General features: G+C 39.6%; 2 protein-coding genes across 2 annotated transcripts; one reads left to right on the plus strand and one right to left on the minus strand.

The window, feature by feature from the left end:
• Positions 1–336: 336 nt before the first annotated feature.
• LOC140952132 (calcium and integrin-binding family member 2-like) lies at positions 337–18676 on the minus strand. Its single transcript, XM_073401557.1, has 8 exons — positions 18575–18676; positions 18418–18452; positions 12442–12541; positions 11316–11420; positions 10783–10825; positions 10087–10196; positions 2560–2648; positions 337–1801 (listed from the first exon to the last, which is right to left on the minus strand). Exons 1-8 carry the CDS (start codon positions 18623–18625, stop codon positions 1780–1782), a joined length of 555 nt encoding a protein of 184 aa, XP_073257658.1. The 5' UTR covers positions 18626–18676; the 3' UTR covers positions 337–1779.
• LOC140952130 (cationic amino acid transporter 3-like) lies at positions 5574–9574 on the plus strand. The gene is made up of 2 exons (XM_073401555.1): positions 5574–7487; positions 8823–9574. Exons 1-2 carry the CDS (start codon positions 5789–5791, stop codon positions 8960–8962), a joined length of 1839 nt encoding a protein of 612 aa, XP_073257656.1. The 5' UTR covers positions 5574–5788; the 3' UTR covers positions 8963–9574.
• Positions 18677–18679: the final 3 nt, after the last annotated feature.

The following is an 18679-nucleotide window of genomic DNA, read 5'->3' on the forward strand; positions in this document are numbered from 1 at the left end:
GGAAATGTCGCACGTGTCTTTGTTCAACATTTTTTTTTTCACTGCCGCTCGATCATTTTCACCTTGGTGGCCGCTGGCACTTCTCATTTTCTCACCGCCACTACAAAATTTTCATGTTTTTCTTCCGACAAAAAAATTTTATCGTTTGCTTTTTTCTCTCGCGATAGCTCTCTGTCGCTCTCTTTCTCGTTGAGCTTCGCTGGCCTGTCGCGTACCAACCTCGTCCCCAGGGCTTTTCCTTAAAAAATGGGTGGGGCGCCCTTAGGGCGCCCCACCCATTTTTTAAGGGAAAAGCCCTGGGGACGAGGTTGGTCGCGTACTTTATCTTTGTCTCTGTCTTTACACGGATACAGAAAGAATTTCCGCTTTCCGTTTTCTTCTTTGTTGACTCTTTAGTCGTCTCTGCTTCACAAGACACGGGGAGACACGGGTGGCTATGCGATTTCCCGCCAAAATAACCTCGAGTTGCATTTGGGTTGCCATACCTGTTGATTGAGTTATTTTACATTGGTCTGCCTGTGGTGCGGACGGACGGCGGGTGGGCAGGCGGGCGTACGGTCACGTGATTACCAAAACTTCTCGGATGGGTAGGTGAACCAAATTTTCTTAGGTATGGGGCTCCGCTATTACAACTACTTTTATACGAAGAAAAACAAAGTTTTTTCCACGAAGAAATTTATTAATCGTAATAACTTAATGTACAATAACGCTTGCCTACAAAATATCTGAAATGCAAAGGTGCATAGCGTACGTAACGTCAAATTACTTCATGGGTACACTATAAATACAGCGGGCGGCTTAAGGACCTGCCTTAATAATAACTAAATAACTTACACCTGCATAGTGCTAACTTGTTTTCACTTAGCTACAAATTATCAAATACACAAAATATCATAAGAATGCTCTATCTTTCCCTTAAGTTTTTTTAAGAAAACCCCAGTGTAGATCAGTATGTCTGTAAATATACCGTTAGGTGCTAAGTTCCAAAATATATCATTTTTACATTTGGGCAATTTTATCAGAAAACGCACTGAGCAAAGTACATCCGCTGTTCTTTAACTCTACAAAATGGCTATAATAAATTTAAGTCACTGCAGCACAGTGTATTTCGTCTGTAGTAGTGTTGAATCTTTGGCTCTTACTATACATAGAAACTATACGGAATATGCGTTATGAGCTCTTTTAAACGTTACTAGAAGTTGCTCAGTTTGACAAATATGGCCGAATAATCCTGCTAAGACCTTAAGCAACCACGACAACGACGGCAGCGAAAACATCACTGAAAAATAAGAATTTGCGTTCCCTCAATATATCGCTCTTGTTTAACCTACGTCGATTTGTAACGCGAAGGCGAATTTTCGTGGAGTTGAAATCCTCTTAAGGACTCTTTCAAATTTAAAACAGAGGGAGAGAAAAATTCGTCACCGAGTCTTCACGTCTTCCATAAAACTTCGCATTATTAAAGTCAAGTGTTACCCTCTTTTAAGTCAAGTCTTCACTTCACTTTAGATCAGGACGTTTCAAGTTGTAGTCGTGAAGTGGACGTCGGTCGAAAAGAAATATACCAAAGAGCGTTGATGCTGTTGTTGTTTGTTATTTTTGCCAGTTTTATTGTTGCTGGTTGTGTTTTCTTTTTAGCGTTCTCGTTGCCGCCGTCGTCGTGGTGGTGGTTGCTAAAGCTCCCTAATCTGAAATTTTAGAGTTTTCAGTTTGAAGTCGGTAAATGTGAATTAGCTGGATGAAACGTTTGAAATTCGAGGTAGAATTGGCGGGTAAACTTCATACACGGATCCTGAAAGAACTGTAAAAATAAAAAAAACAACGCTTCCGTTACGGTAATATCACCATAAGGAAACAACGAAACAATTACCATAGACTTGCTTGAAAGCCAAGCCCAGCGAGAAGCAGAAAAAGGAGGGAGGCTAAATAAGACGCGTGTTATATGCTCGTATAAATGGCACGGTTTGTATCTTCTTTAAGGCGCATCTCGAGTAAAATGCACCTTACTTTAAATATCATACATGTGCATGAAGCACAAAAACCACCCGAGCAGGGAGAGCAAGAAAACGAATCCGCGCGAGCTCGAACTTCTCGCCGGGAGTTCTTCTTGCGCTTGCCCTCTCAGCCGGCTCCCTTTCAAGAGAGAGCCTGTTAAGTGTTCGCATACGTTCGGGGCGGGACTTAAATTCGGGTAGCCTGCGAAAGCATCCGTTTCTCCTTCGCTAAACGTCCCCAGCGGCGAAAAGCGAAGGAGAAACGGATGCTTTCGCAGGCTAAAATTCGGGGCCTCCAGATTTAAGTCCAAAGCTAGCCTCTCGGGCACAATGCGCCTCTTAGTCGAACGTTTTTGTCACAGACAAAGTATGCATTTGTCTGTGGCCAGATACCCTGCGAGCAGAGGCCCTTCGATCTTCCCAGATAAGTCGGGAAGAGGAAGGTCCCTTCCTCTTCCCGACTTATCTAGGAAGATCGAAGGGCCTCTGCTCGCAGGGTAGTGGCCAGAGTGATGACTTCTTGCTTGTCAATTGAAAACCATTTCAGTTCAAAGCTAAAACTTACTTGACAAAGTCCGGAGCTTTCGATATAACGTGTTCAAATTCGGCAAACGACAGTTGGCTGTCATCGTCAAGATCAGCCTCGTCAAAAATCTAACAAAACGGAAACACAAATTGTCATAAATTCATTTAAAATACACAAACCACAGCTAGGTGATAAAGCACGCATAACAAAGATTAACTTAGCCTGCGAGCAAGCTCTTCTGTTTGGGCAAGCGAAGCGAGCCGCGACCGCTTTGGCGTCTCCTCTCGCTTTTCATGATATCCCCCAAAATGGAGAGCTTGCTCGCAGGCTAAGATTACCTTTTACGAGCCACAGGCCAAAGAAAGAGCTCAAGGAATATTGACCCCTTCCACGGCCTCTACCCTTTAGGATGGCAGGGTAGTGTATTTCAGGATAGTCTGTCCACAGACAGAGAAAACAAAACGTCTTTAAAGCGGCAGATAAAAGAATTTTCCAAGGATTATGCTGCCAGCGCTTTACCCATCACAACCGGTGTCAGTTATTATCAAGGGGTGTAGGTTAGGGTTAGGGGTGTATCCGCCAAATAAGTTTGTAACCAAAGAGACTGATCTCGTCCGCATACAGCACCTTTTGAACGATGGGATGAGGCTGATTGCGGCACTGAATTGTCCCACTTTGAATTCACAGCTAAAACGTACTGTTTGGGAAAGAATGGCGACTGCTGAAGTGTTTGTGCTACCATATGCTTCTCGTGCTTGTGACTAGTCATACTTTCCAGCGACAAACGGGTCGCCCTGCGGACTAGCTTTATGACCTTTATATTAGTCAGTACTGGCCGGTTTAATAAACAAATGAAAGGGGCACTGGAAATAAGCATTTATTCAACTGGATATAAACGATTCTCATTTAAATGAGTCAATAACATAGTATGTCAATAATAAGGCCCTAGTAGTGTCATGTTGCCTTGTTTTACATTAAATCAAGAAACAGTGAAACTCTATATTTAAATTTGAAAAAGAATTGAAAGATGAACGTGCCGCTCCAGTTTCTTTTAAACTCAAACTGCTTACACAGCTTGGTGTTATCTGTACTACACACCGCCCTTGTTAACCACTAAAATAGTCGCGGCATTGGTGATAGGGTTGCTTCAGCACGTTCCGACATAAAAGCAATTGCCAACTTAAGAATATTAGAATATCTTGAAAATTTGTAAAATTGCAGCGACATTTTCGCTGCTGTTAAAAAATGCCACGAACTCCTTAGTTTTACTAAAGGAGCAACTTGATCATATTTGTCCCTAATACTATAAAACGCAACAGTGCATAAATTTTCGCTCCAATCTGTCCAATGTTTTCACGAAAATTTCTCTTCATACGTGCGTATCCCTTGCGCATGGATATTAACAACAACAACAAATTCATAAAAATTAAATATATAACTACGTACATTACTTTCCCACGCACCCGCAAATAGTTTTTGAACTAATCGAGGCGGGCGTAACTATAGTCTGCTACACAGCCGTTTTTAGTGTCGTCACGCAATGCTCCTCCCCAGGTTTGTGGGGAGGAGCTTTGCGTGACGACACTAAAAACGGCTGTGTAGCAGACTAGCGTAACTAAGGACATGTTACAAATACAAGGTTTTTCTATAGATGGACTAAACAACCACAAAGACACTACAATACAATATAATAAATAAACACCAAAACAGTGATACAAGTTCAATAAAATTGTGGAACTTCAGAGTTGACTTTCGCCAACATTTCAGCAAAGATGGTCGAATAGGGTTTTTCAAGCTGACGTTCTAGCAAGCCCTAGTCCCTTGTCAAAAGAATCTACGGAGGAAAAGCAGTAGAGCTTGAACACTTTTCAACACAAAACTCAGATGATCATACCAAATATATGACTTGTGTTCTACCTCCTCAACGACACAAAATCTTGATGCTGGTCAGCAACAATCCTTTTTTAGCTAAATAATTTGAACGGTAGATAAGCGTCGGTTTCTCGAACGTTCCGGTGACTACTCAGACGCAAACCTCATATTTTAAATTCACAACTGCAGGAAGCAATGCTAGTGGGATCTTTGCCGCTCACAGACCAGTCAATTTTGTTCCGTTAGTTGATAGTTTTACGGTATTACTTTCAATCAAAACGAACTTGGTGAGAAACATATTCAAAACTTCACTGCTTTCACTCAGTGAGTACACTAGACTTAAGAGCAAGTGAACAAGTTTTACGCAAGTATCTTTTTTTTAGTACTTTCTTGGCAAGCTCTCAACTTTCTTTAATTTACTCATGACATAACTCATTTACTATTAAACCTTATAGAAATAAAATATTCCTTTTAAATTGCTTCAAAATTCTGTCTTCCTTTCTTTTACACATTGGCGCGTAAAATTCTGCTTGATAGCATTTGGATGTAAAGCGTTCGTGAGGTATCCGAGGCATTGAGCTGTACACAAACATAAAACATGACTATATTTTATTTTTTTTTGTTTTTAGGTACGCTCATTAAAATACCACTCCATGCATCAATGAAAAAAGAATATATTGCTTTTATCAAGAGACAAAAAATAGAGGACGCGAAAACAGACCTTTGTGCGATGCTATTGTAGCATGCTGTGTACGCCCCTCGAGTTCTGTCACGCTTCATGGGCCGTTGCAGTAACAAAAACTTGAACAGGAAAATTGAGTGGAAAAATTTGTTTAAAATAATCGAAAACCGTAGATGGCAAGAAACGGACCAAAACAAGAGAAAATCATACTCCACATAACATTGGTCCACTGAAAAAACAGTTGCCACTAAACTGAACCTCTTACATCATGCTGCATAAGAATCACACAATGAGTCATTTAAAAACACTTTTAAAAACCAGAAACTTCCTATTGTCCGGATAGGACGCCAACAGTTTTTCTACTTGACGGAGCACAGCTTTAAGGCGAAAAAAAGAGCAGTTTACAAAGTAACTTTCAAAGCCTCTAAAAAAAGAAAGACAGAATATATCAAACATGCGAGCGACCACTGTCCTTCGGTGTAAAAACAGGCAGTATATATCATCTAAACTTTGTTACCATTTCACGGTCTAATGCCGACTGTTTATGGATTAATGAACATAAAAAGTTGAATATTTAAATCACCGGTAATTAAAACTTTCTTAAATAACTAGGAGCGGATTGTTTGTGCTTGAGCAATGTGAACATCCACTGATGTCGCAGAGCAGAAGACTCTGATGCCGGTTTAACACACCTTGCACACAACAGAAACGGAAATGTTGGGCAGTAAATTGGTAGTAAGTCTTACAAGGCAGAAGACGGACGACTTTGTTCCATCAGACACTCCTTTGAAGAGATGTATGACTCTATTCGACCTGACAGCGCTAGGAATCGGTTCTTTGGTAGACGCAGGGCTGTATGTTGTCATAGGCCAAGTTGCGCATTCCGTGGCAGGTCCAGCGATCGTTCTGTCGTTTGTCATAGCCGCTGTAGCATCTCTACTGGCTGGTCTTTGTTATGCTGAGTTCGCATCGAGGGTGAACCGAGCTGGATCAGGCTACATCTACACTTATGTAGCCATTGGTGAAATCTGGGCGTTTATAACGGGCTGGTGCATGATCACGGAGTTTGTTTTGTCCGCTGCATCTCTAGCATCTGCGTGCAGCCAGTACATCAACTTTTTATTCAATGGTTCAGTCTACAACTTCTTTAAGGAAGAATTCGGCGTCTGGAATGAACCAGTTTTAGCACATTATCCCGATCTGCTGGCCTTCGGTTTGGTTTTCGTTGTAACCATCATAGTTTGCCTTGGCGTGAAAGAGACCAAGCTAGCAGTGGATATTACCGTTTTGTGCAATCTACTAGTAGTCTTGTTTATCATTTTCGCCGGTGCATACTACTCTGATGCGAGTAACTGGTCGAGTTTAGAGAAGTTTGCACCCTACGGATGGACAGGCATACTTACAGCTGCTTCAAAATGCTTCTATTGCTTTACAGGATTCGATACTATACCCAGTGCTAGCGAAGAGGCCATTAACCCAACAGTATCAGTCTCACTAGCGATTCTACTATCATTAGGAATAAGCTTGCTGGCCTATATAGGTGTAATAGTAGTATTGACAATGATGGTTCCATATTACGAACTCAAAGACCTCGCAACCATTGCTGAGGCTTTCGCAGTGCGGGGTTTTAAAGCTTCAAAGTACATCGTGTCAGTTGGGGCCCTGTGTTCAATGCTGAGCAGTTTATTGGCTGCTTGCTTTGCAGCTCCTCGTCTTATTTACGCCTTGGCCTATGATGGTCTTCTATTCAGCTGTTTCACCACGATCGACAAGGAAAAGAGGACGCCGTTACGTGCCGTGGTGGTTAGCGGAGCGTTGAGCGCAATCTTGGCGTTCCTGTTCGACATGAGCCAACTGGTGGAAATGGTATCCATCACGACCATTACAACTTATACCATGGTGTCAATATCAGTGATACTCACACGCTATCGACCCTCCTTAGACTCTGTACTTAATGAAGAACAAAGCAAACAACGAACGCAATCATGGCTCAGAAAATTCTTTTCAAAGCCTACGAAAGGAGCAGGTCATAGCTATGAGAAACTTTCCCGCGAAAATGATAGCGTGACGACAACATGTCACGCTCATCCCACTGAATACACCAGCACTATTGCGAACGTCACGGTCACGATCATGCTGCTGTCCATGTTCGCTCTTTGCGTTTCGCTGAAAACCTGGATGATCAGCAGCGACAATATGAACACCATGACATTGTTTGCAGTGTCACTGTACGCCATTGTTACCGTAGCATGTCTGGTTGTTTTAGGGCTGCAGCCGCAAAATGGCGCGTCTTTTCCGTTCATGGTTCCTTGGGTACCGCTTCTTCCTGCCATCAGCATATTCATAAATATGCTACTCTTAACACTTCTTCGCCCATTCACTTACGTGCGGTTCGCTCTTTGGGTAACAGTTGGTAAGATATCTAAACTATACATGATACATCAATCTACTATGCAACAAATGATTTATTCCCTTTGATCATTCTTATTTCTTCTTTCTCTGCTAAAGTGCATATTTAACTCAATGCAAGCCTCGACAGCTGGTACTAGGTTATTAGCTAAAAATAATAATGATAAATAATTACAGTTTTTGGAACGCATTATGCATTGCCTCAATGCGTTTACAGAAATAAAAATCTATCATGGCCTAAGATTACAATCAATAGACCAAAAAAAATTCGAAATGCTATAATGCTATAGAAATATGCTATAAGAATGCGTCCTGAAAGAGATGGCTTTTAAAAGAATCTAAGGAAATCGTTGTTTTAATATTTACTGGCAGGTTTTTCCAAAGTTTGAGTGCAGCAATTTAGTATAAATCCTTGGCAAAACATTTCTTTGATGCTTGCCGGCCGGCCGCCCAAATTTCCAGTCACACCCAGAAATTTTGACATAAACACAAGGCAAGGAAAAGAAAAAGATAAATACAAACTTCACAGACGCGTAACAATACGCTTCCAGAACAAATCAATTATGCATTAAAATGGAGACCTTGAGACGCCACCAGGTCAAGAATAGTGTTTACAATGGAAAGAAAACAATTTGAATGCTTTTATAAACCACAAGCGTCAATTTAGCCTGTCGAAGTCATATAAATAGCGTAAAGGTTACTCTTATCAATCAAAACAATCAGCTCTAATGCTGATTTTTTAAAAACACTGTTTGACGAAAATAAATGAAAGATATTTTACAATTGACCCAGTCAGGCGGAAAAAACAATTGAGAAACAAGTTGCAGCAAAGATCTGCACTTTGCATGCATAAATCATTTCAGTCACATTTCAAAATACGTATGAACAGTTTTCATTTTAGAAGAACAATTTATTAAAAAGAGGTTCCAGAAACCTCACACTGAGATGAACGAATATTGCAGCGGAGAGGAGGGATGGCAATCCAGGAGGTGGAAGATTGGTGTAGGACTAGGAAAATTGACAAAAAACATGTAAAGGTTTGGAATAAAAAGCCATTAGGTTCAGCTCCTATCATACAACACAAAAAGTGGCCAGGCCAAAGAGTACGGGAAACCCCAACATTTTACGTCGTAAAATATTAAAAACGAAGTTTAAAACGAAGTAACTCAATACTAACTGAAGAAGAGAATTTTTACTCGAAGGTCACTTTGTTGCGGGGTTTTGTCATTAGACTCGACAGCTGGAAATAACTTTCATGTTTTTATCATTAACTTTAGAAGCAATATTCAACTATAGTCTTTCTCACTGTGTTTCCAATTTTTCCTTTGTTTCCTTGCAGGAATGTTTGTTTATTTCCTCTATGGATATCACAATAGTATTGAAGGAAAGAAGCCCAAGAACATAGAACTGGAACTTGAGCCAGTCCCTGGAATACCAGTCTTTGAAACAAATGCCAACCTGCCCATGAAGCCACGATAATATAGCGCTTTATAAAATATGCTAGATTCACAGTTTTCCTTTGAACAATAAAATCATGCACTATTTTTACTGAGTTTATTAAACACCAGTTACTGCAAAGCTTTCGTCTTCTTTTGTTTTCTTGACCAAACAATGGAATCCGCGTATAATAAGAATTGTACATTTGAAGGTCGATTTCATGGAAAAACAGTGAGCATTAAACACGGGTAAATACGGTAATGTGATGTAAGACAACTTCTAGAAATGGCAAATCCACAAATTGGTTCTTTGTCTACCATTCTGGATTTCATTAGAATTGGACAAAATTGTTTTTAGGAGGATGAAAAACCAGATTACCCAGGGAAAAACCTTCTCGGAGCAACAATATCAGCACATTCAACCCGCGCATTGTGTCACCTCTGGGATTGAAAGGCACAGGCCTCAACAGAGGGAGACATTAGGGCAGCAACCACGACCCTGATCATTAAATTATTGGATTGCAGAACACAGCTACTGTACTATTATATGAATGAAATTAGAAATGGGAAATAAAATATACCAATACAAGTAAGCTGTGAGCATCCAATTGATAAAGTTCCATTTTATCACTACACTTTATTTCACTTCAGCTAAATATTATTGAAGTAATCCCTACTCAGGAGCTGATCCAGGATCTTTTTTAGGAGGGGGTGCACTCATCTCTTGCTCTACTTCAACACCAATAAACCACATAGTTTTTTTTTTTCAGAACACTAGTTGTATTAGAAAACCACAGGTCATCTCAGGGGGGGGGGGGGGTGCACACCCCCTGCACTCTTCCCCTAGATCCCCCCCTGCTACTTTTTCATAAGATCGTCAGAAGTCCAGGATAGAGCGCTTACTGGTACGACAGCCATCTTGGTGTGTACCAAGGGGGCAGGCATTGGGGTCTAAAGTGGTGGGGAGAGGAAGGCTTCCTCCCAAACTGTCCCCAAGCCCCTAAGTAGATTTGACACTCATCCAAGATGGCTGCCAGTAATGCAAAGTATTCAATTGCAATGATCTTACAGAGAATAGGGGACTGTGAACAATCTACATTGTATGCATTTATAAGCTTCAAAAACAAACTTGATAACACAAAAATGGGTAATCCTGTATACGGTTACCTTTTGAATCAAAGCATTCACATTGTCCTCTGAAAGTCTTTGCTCTCCACACAATCTTACAATTACTCGTTTTAAATCATTTTCACAGATATAGTCATCCTCATTGAAATCTATGGAACCAAAATTTTTGGTGAGCGATGCTGTTGATGACTACATAATTATCATCTATCAGAAACAGATAGTGTACGTTACATTAAAAGCATTGACCCTCTCTCCTTGATAAACTGCCCAACAAAGTGCAAAAAAACCCCTACCAATATCATTCTCATCATAGGGTTGTACCCAGCCACCTCGTGAAAGGGGGCTCCCAATCATCTCAAATAAGCTGCCAAAGAGAGTTGTTACACGTTCAAAAATAACATCATTCAGAACTTGAAGGTAGAGGTGTACGCCCATGTTGTGTGGAAAAACAAAAATAAATTATTACTGTTAATTCTTTCTTCAGATTCTACTCAGTCTCACCCAGTCATTCTTTAGACAGAGCAACAGGTATTGTGGGCATTTTCCAGCAAAAATAATCAGTGCCAATATTCTGGTCATGGTGAATATTCAACAAAACAAGGGATTGGGTTCCTCCCTGCCATCAAGTAACACATCCACCTTCAGTAACATAAATGCAGTTATGACTATCATCATGATCAGTGGCCATTCAACATCCTCTCTGTGCCAAATAATAATAAACACTTGGAAACTTACCGTAAATTCTAAATGCATATTCCACCTTTACACTCTTTGGGGCCTGAAGTAATAAAAGAGTGAGTTTGATGCAGTCCAGAATCAGTGAGTCCCAGTTCAAAACCCAATGAGTCCTCAAACCAAACCAAAATTCAGTTGTTTTTTCAATTAGTATCGTATTAATAATTAATACGATACTAATGATACTAATTTTGTCAACCACAAAATGAATATTTTTTATCCTTGGTATAATTTTATTAACAGAAAAATGCAATAATGACAAACCAATGTGCTTTAGGCCAAAAGAATAAAAAATCAAAGGTACATGTGTATATCTAAAGTTTCTTAAACATTTTTCTTTCAGTCATTTCAGATTCAATTAAAGTACATGTACAACAGCTATATATTAAATTAAAAAACTGACTGTTTGCAAGTTAATTGTGTTTTCAACCAAAATTGTGAAAGACAACAAATTTGACACAGTACTGCAGGTTTTTGTAAATAAACTGAACAATGTAACATTAACCACCTATGTCAGTTTATAAGCAACTCACATTTTCACTAAAAACAGACATCATATCCAAGAAGTCTTCAAAGGTGAGTTCTCCATCTTTGGATGATGAAAACACCTTGCAAATCCTGTCTTTAAAAGGATTTACCTGAAAAAGAGACATTGATGTCAGACTTCAAATACACACATGATAATTAGTAATATTGTTATCCCTGGGTCCTTTGGTCCTGAAGGATAAAAATTCCCAACCTGGATGCAAGGATGCAAAATAATTTACAGCACCCCCAAAGATTGATCAATCATTCAATCCTATAACATTAATTATTAGATATTTTTAGGAATATCCTGTTTGCGTTAGGTTAGAACCTAGGAGTCAGTTCATGAGAGGTTGGGTTATGATTGTCCAGGTGAGTGTAGTCCTGAAGAGGTCTGTTGTTGACAATGACTGACATTTTGACAACCAGAGGGGTAGTCTTCAGAGTCAAAGTGAGTTGTATCCCATCAGTAGATGGTTTTCAACTCTCTGGTTATTGACCTGATTGGTCAAATAAGTCACCATTTGTCAGTTTAGCCAGGATGTTATCATCTGTTATTAGTTATAATATCAGTTATCCATTGATCTACAATGTACAGTTGTCAGTTTTACTTGAGTCTGTCAACAAGATGTTTGTACAGTGCTGGTAACTCTCAAGCCAGTTGAGTGGCGTTTGTTCTAAACAACTTTCTTCCCCTTTTTATTAGAAAATTTATCTTCAGTAACAGGTAAAAAAGGTGCTAAAAACACATTTATTTAAGAAGGCATTTCCTAGCCATTTATTTCTGTTATCATTTAATAAAAAATAACTAACTAGAATTTGTAAATAGGATTTTAAGGAATAATTAGTCAATATTTTAAGAATTTCTAGACGTAGGATATGTACTAGGAATGTATTTTAATTTTTATAAACATTGATTTTTTTTATAGTAGGGTTTGTAAGTAGGATTTACGTAAGCATAAATGAAAATTTCGTCTAGATTGATATTTGTGCAATACATATTAATAAATATTTTATTATTATTATTAACAAAATGATTGGATAACAAGTAAAAAGATAAAAAGGCTCTGAGTAACAAGAATGAACATCTGACCCACTTTATCATAATTTGTGCATTCAAACAAATGTACATACCCTTAGTTCTGGCAAGGTCATGATCTTCCTTGAAGGAAGTTTTGCATTCTTGTTGGCCCTCACAGCCTCAGGGTCAAGCTGCGAAAACCTTTTATGACAACTACAAAAAAATAAAAAGGTTATCACGGAATTACTACAACAAACAGCAACACTAGATACAAGGTTTTTGACCAAATGTATCAAATGATAACAGAAAGGGGGTGCTATTCCAATGACAGTAGCTGGCAACCTGACCGTTTATAGCTCTCCTAACTACAACTCATCTTTGTGTTATTTGTCACGGCATTGCCATGTCATCTGAACTTCATCACTGTTTCAGGTCACTTGTCAAAATTATCCCCTAACAGGGTCTCTCCAATGATCATTGCATTATTTTTTTATCTGACCCCCTACGGATGAGATACATGACTTTTGTTTGTGGCTTGTCCCAGGTCTAGTATTTCCTGGATTTTTAAGAGGATGAAACAAATTTGTCTGTTGTGGTTGTATTTAGTATAATATTTGTATTTAAGTGAAACCCAGTTACCCTGGTACATGCTGCTACAATTTAATGATCTGTTGAATGATTGTCATGATTCTCTAAAAATAGTTACAGTCAAAGCTCTTGCAAGCGACCACCTCAGGAATTTCGAAAAAGTGGTTGCTAGAGCTGGTCGCTTACAAGAATGAGCTCTTGCAAGCGATCGCAAACAACAGAGGGTGGTTGCTTACGAGAGCTTAAAAATAATAAATACTTTATTTAAACTGCAAAAAACAGGTCAGATGAGTATAAAAAAACAGCTGGTATAAACCTATGTCCAGTAATAAAATATTTCAAGATTAAAAAAAAACAATAGTACACCATACATAGTAAAATAGCGGAATAATAATAACTTTATTTATTTCTATAGCGCTCTTATCCTATGTTCAAGACTAATGATTACAATAAAAAAGGTGTAGAAAAAAATAAAAGGAATTAAGCTACAATCTACATTAATTTTTTGCTGTGTTTTGTCTTGTTCTTGCAAATACTTAAATGTCTTTCTTTTAAATGGTCCTAGTAAAGTTAGGCCATCAGCCCGTAAATTCATTACGTAACTTGTTCCAGTCCTTTGCTAAAGAAACTCATTTTTCTTTGTGCCGTGCTCATAACATGTTTATATCACATCACTTCTCATTTCTTCGCTTAACATTTACCATTTTTCTTTATCACATACATGATGATTTCAACATTGCTAATCCTAGCAGTAAGCATCCAGGACGCATGCAATACATGAACCTTGTATATGGTGCAGCTCACCACGAGTCCTTCATAGCTCAATAGTTAGAGTATCTGACCAGTGTACAGAAGGTCATAGGTTTAATGTCGAGCTTGCATCGTATATGTTTCACAATCAATTCGTAAAGCTACTCCACGCGTCCGTTACTTCCTACGTTCTGATACAACCTAGCACGTCCTAAAATAACAACACCTAATATGCATACTATTAGCTTCACTAGGCGTGTCACGCATGCGGTCACGACATTACATCTCTCCCCCCATCTCGTGGATGGGACGCAACGGTGCGAACGAAAACAACAAACAAAAATAAATAAATAAACAAAATAAATTAAATGTTGCTAATAACAAGTAAGCCCTTGTGTCCTTTACAGGCTCTAATGTATTAGACAAGCAAATGCTCGCTATTCGCAAATAAAGTCCTTATATTTAGTGTCCTTTGTGGATCTTGTTTTCCTCCTAAGCCTGTCCAAGGGCGCATGTCTTCGCTCTGTGTTACGGTCTGATCCGGGCTGCCGAGATCTCTGCCCACTCTCGTACTCGGCTGTGTCGCTGTTTGCTCTTGGCTGCTCATGACGTTGCCTTGATTCACTGGATCTGTCCGCTGGCAATGCATCTCCACTTGGCCCTGCTAAGGATTGCTCTGGACCTTCAATTATAACTTCATCCGGTTCAAATGCATCGTCGCTGTCAGAATCATCACCCCGCGGTGATTTCTTACAACCACTTTTGAGCAATTTCCAATCGGCATAATTCCTGGTGCGAATTCTCACACTGTTCTTGGCAGTGACCATGCTTCCCTTGACACCAATGACTACCAAAGGCTTCGGGTCATACAGAGGTGTCAGGCTGTTTTTACATTCCTACTTGCACAACACTGTGTCGCCGACTTTAATTTTCATCACGGCTGTGTGTCTTCTTTTATCAGCATATTGCTTCATCTTCTGTTTTCGTTCACAGTCCCGACAGCGAATCATCATGTCATCCCTATATTTAGGCTGTCCCTTGACTTCAGGGAACTTTCCACGCAATTCCCTTCCGAACATGAGCTTGTTCGGGCTGACTCCAGTTGTCGCATGCCCAGTTGCTCTGTATGCCCTGATTCCCCGGTTCACTTCATCCCTCACGGGTTTGCCTTCCAAAGAGGCGATCCGAGCGGTCTTCTTTATTCTCTACATAAACCTTTCTACATCACCGTTGGCTTCTGCCCATCCGGGTGTCACTTTTCGGTGCTTAAACCCCTCCTCTTTTGCGTATTCTTCGAATTTATGGTTGATTTGATTTCTTTTGGCACACCATATGTGTCGAACACCCTCTTGAATGTCAGTATTGTTGCTTTCTCGCTCGTGGACCCCACGAATTCAACCACTGGGTATCTGGAATATTGACAGTAGAATACGAGGGCGAGGTCACCACTTGCCATTGGTCCGCAAAAATCCACGCTCACCTTCTCCCACGGTCCTTCCGGTAGGTCTGTCATCCGAAGTGGCTCGCGATGGGTTTGCGGCGTGTTAGATTGGCAGGCGATGCAAGTGGATACGAACTTGTCACATTGTGAGTCCATTCCGGGGAACCATACATGTGCTCTCAAAAGCTGTTTTGTTCGCACCTGGCCATGATGACCCTCGTGCGCAATTTCCACCATTCTATGTCTGAGTTTTGCGGGCACAATGATCCGATCCCCTCTCAAGACAATCCCGTCTACTATTGTTAGTTCATGGAAAACTTGCCGAAATTCGTGTGTCCTTGTATCATTTGTGTCTATCCAGCCTTGGTTGATGTACTTCTTTAGTGCTTGAAGTGCTGGATCTTCCTCAGTGGCGTCCTTTACCTGGTCTCTGGTGACAGCTTTGGGCGTGCTGCACGTTACAACATAGTTTACATAATGCCGTACCTCCTTAGTCGTTCTCAATTCGAACTTGGAGCATCCTCGTCGCCAATTTAACGTAGAGTTTACATCATATATGTTTCACAATCAATTCGTAAAGCTACTCCACACGTCCGTTACTTCCTATGTTCTGATACAACCTAGCACGTCCTAAAATAACAACACCTAATATGCATACTATTAGCGTCACTAGGCATGTCACGCATGCAGTCACACCATTACAATAGGTTCAATTTCTGTCAGGGACTCAGACTTTTTCTTTGTCCTGTGCTTGTGACATGTTGATCACATCACCATTTACCATCTTTCTTTATTTGTCAAAATAAATTAATGCTTATATTATATCAGTGTCTTCATATCTGATATAGACACGGCTAAACTTTACATCCAGTTTTTAGACCGTTACCATAGTGTGCAGTTTCTTTAATATGTTGAATTGAATAATTAAGATTCTGAGTGGTTGATTACAAGAGCTTAAAAAAGGAAGGAAAAGCCCAGTTGGGCAATCCCAAAAGTGATCGCAGCTGCTAAGAGGAGCGGTTGCTTACTAGAGCTTTCCGTCACAAAGTTTAAGTCACAGAACAAAGCAGGTTTCACAAAGCTACGTGGTCGTAACTAGAGCCGGTCACTTACCGAGCAGCTTCACAACCAGCAATGATTGCGTAAACATCTGCTGAAAGAAGCGTGTTTATTCTCCTACATGTTCCACGTGACTGACACTTGCATAACTGAAGATTTAGTTTGTATGCCAATCGCATGGCAATAGAAGAAATTCGTGACTACTTTTGTGTGATTATCTATTGGTCATTAACTGGCCGATGCCAATCGATATCAATTAACAGAAATTAATCGATTGTTATATCAATAATTTGATCCATTGATTTTCCGATCATCGATTTCATAGATTGTTCATGCCCGGCCGAATTTGGTGACCGTTATTTACCAGTAAAATAATGACATTGAATTCCGTTAGTCTAAAGGGTGACTGCATCTGTAAAATATGCCTGTACGACTTGATTCAGCAATTCAGTTTTAGTATGATTTTTAAAGTACATGCAGTTTTAAAGGACAGTATTTTTATTAGTTGGTTACAGTATGTTTTCCAGTATCCGGACAGTACCAGTATCTAGACGCTTAAAACAAAAACTCAATTTTTGAGGCGCCCTTTTTAGTTCTCGGTAAACAACGTATTTCAAATGACAGCTGAACATTTCAGCTCTAAGATGAAAGTTTTGGCAAGTTTAAAGCTTGCGAAACAGTCCCAGAAGACGACGTTCTGTTTAGGTGAGTAAACTTTTCATGGCTAATATTTACACTGTTTACTGCACATTAAAATTAGTGCTGCTCAGAATAGGGTAGGTAATATGTGATATTTTCAAGAAAACTGTTGTATATTTAAAGTGAAGATACTTAAAGAAGTCAGGTTCTCAGAAAGTTTATTAATTCTTCTTAAAATTTGATTTGTTTGGAATAATGGAGGCCAGAAACATTCACTAAGTATTGATATCAGGTGTCCAGTATCACACAACACAGTTTTGTCCTTGCTGTACAGAATCGAATTAGCTGTGTACATTATGCGGATAAGATTTATTTCATATCTATAACTATAATTAACGCTTGGGATATATGATATAGTCGTAAAATGTAAATGTATGGAAATTTTCTTCACTCATTCAGAGGCGACTTGATTTCGTGTGCACGGCTTGTTTAGCGTGACTGCATGCAGCATTTTCTGTATATAACCAAAAGCGTCAGAGTTGAACCTGGAAATTTCATACTTTCCCCAGTTGTGACTGCTAGAATGGGGGGTTGCAACGGTCTGAAAAATGTCACAAAGGAATTAAGAGATGTGAAAAAAGGAGGAATTAGAGCTAGAAAAGCAGGCTTACTGTGGGGACTGAGCATGAAGAAATCAACACTGCAGGTAAGACTAAATAGGATGGTGACCTTTGACCATCGGATTGAGGAATGAAGAAAAAAAGTCATTTGCAGATTGGCTAATTGAGCTTGCAAATGGCGGCTTTGGTATGTCCATGGAGGCCTTCCTTAAATCAGTGAAAAAGTTCCTAGACAAGGGAGTAATAATAATATACCATTTAACAGCCGCTTGCATTCTCCACCATACCCCAGTCATCTGTTATGTTTTATTTCACGATGCCAGGTTGTATGTTTGAAATCGATTGCCAGACTACTTAGCAAGTGCAAGAGAAGCTTATAAGTCGCTTGCCTGTCGAAATTCATGTACAATAACGTTGTTATTGTTGTGTCCGGATACTGGGCAATACAGGAGCTCTGCAAAAATATTTATTTCGCAATGGAAACAAAAGCAAAAAAGTTAAACTGTCTTTTGTCATATTGAGGAGTAAGTAAATTTTCTCTGGGCCAAATTTCAGAGCTCTTGCGACTAACAAAGTAAAGTCATTGTAATGTACATGTTAAACTTAAGTGTACGCATACTGGGCAACATACCGGTCATACTGTATATAGTTTTTTCGTAAACCGTGCTTATTGAGGATATTTCTTTTAATATTGTAAAGCTTTTATCATTTTAATGACAATAAAAACATCACGGCTCACTTATATATATCTACACGGGTGACCGTAACATACAGGTCAACTTTTCACAATTTCGGTGACCGTATAGACTGCTGTAATAAAAGCCTAAGTATAAATACAGGGCCGTTATACACAAGAGCATTGCGGTTGGTGGTTCAGTACTACTTGATTCAGCAATTCAGCTAAGCCATCTTAGTTAATTATACGGTTAACAGTTAGGGCTTCACTGCCAATGGAGCAAAAATTACGGTATTAGGGGAGAAGATACACTCACTGTAAGATTTCCTTCTGTGTGAAATACGTCAGTTCCTGCAACGAGGTAAACACTACTGTTACTACCAACCCTAACACCTTCTTCAAATACTTCAAAAAAGTACAATGAAGAATAAGAAGAAATCATATCGAATAAACTATAAAGATAGCGTCTTTACCTGATAATCTTTGAGTTCTTCTTCTGTGAACTGAGAGTGCTGTCCCCCCATGTTTGAAGAAAGGCACGAAAATATGGAAATGTGGACATGACGTCACAGCTGCCT

This window comes from Porites lutea, chromosome 11 (genome assembly GCF_958299795.1).
Source record: "Porites lutea chromosome 11, jaPorLute2.1, whole genome shotgun sequence".
NCBI classification, from domain to species: Eukaryota; Metazoa; Cnidaria; class Anthozoa; order Scleractinia; family Poritidae; genus Porites; species Porites lutea.

Excerpts from the sequence above, each read along its gene's own strand:
- LOC140952132 (XM_073401557.1), bottom strand. The coding sequence starts at position 18,625 with ATGGGGGGACAGCACTCTCAGTTCACAGAAGAAGAACTCAAAGATTAT. Across the intron at positions 10,197-10,782 it reads ATATGCATTTAGAATTTACG|ATTTCAATGAGGATGACTAT; the intron begins GTAAGTTTCCAA and ends TTGGTTCCATAG. Across the intron at positions 2,649-10,086 it reads TGAATGCTTTGATTCAAAAG|ATTTTTGACGAGGCTGATCT; the intron begins GTAACCGTATAC and ends CCGTTTTGTTAG.
- LOC140952130 (XM_073401555.1), top strand. The coding sequence starts at position 5,789 with ATGTTGGGCAGTAAATTGGTAGTAAGTCTTACAAGGCAGAAGACGGAC. Across the intron at positions 7,488-8,822 it reads CGCTCTTTGGGTAACAGTTG|GAATGTTTGTTTATTTCCTC; the intron begins GTAAGATATCTA and ends GTTTCCTTGCAG.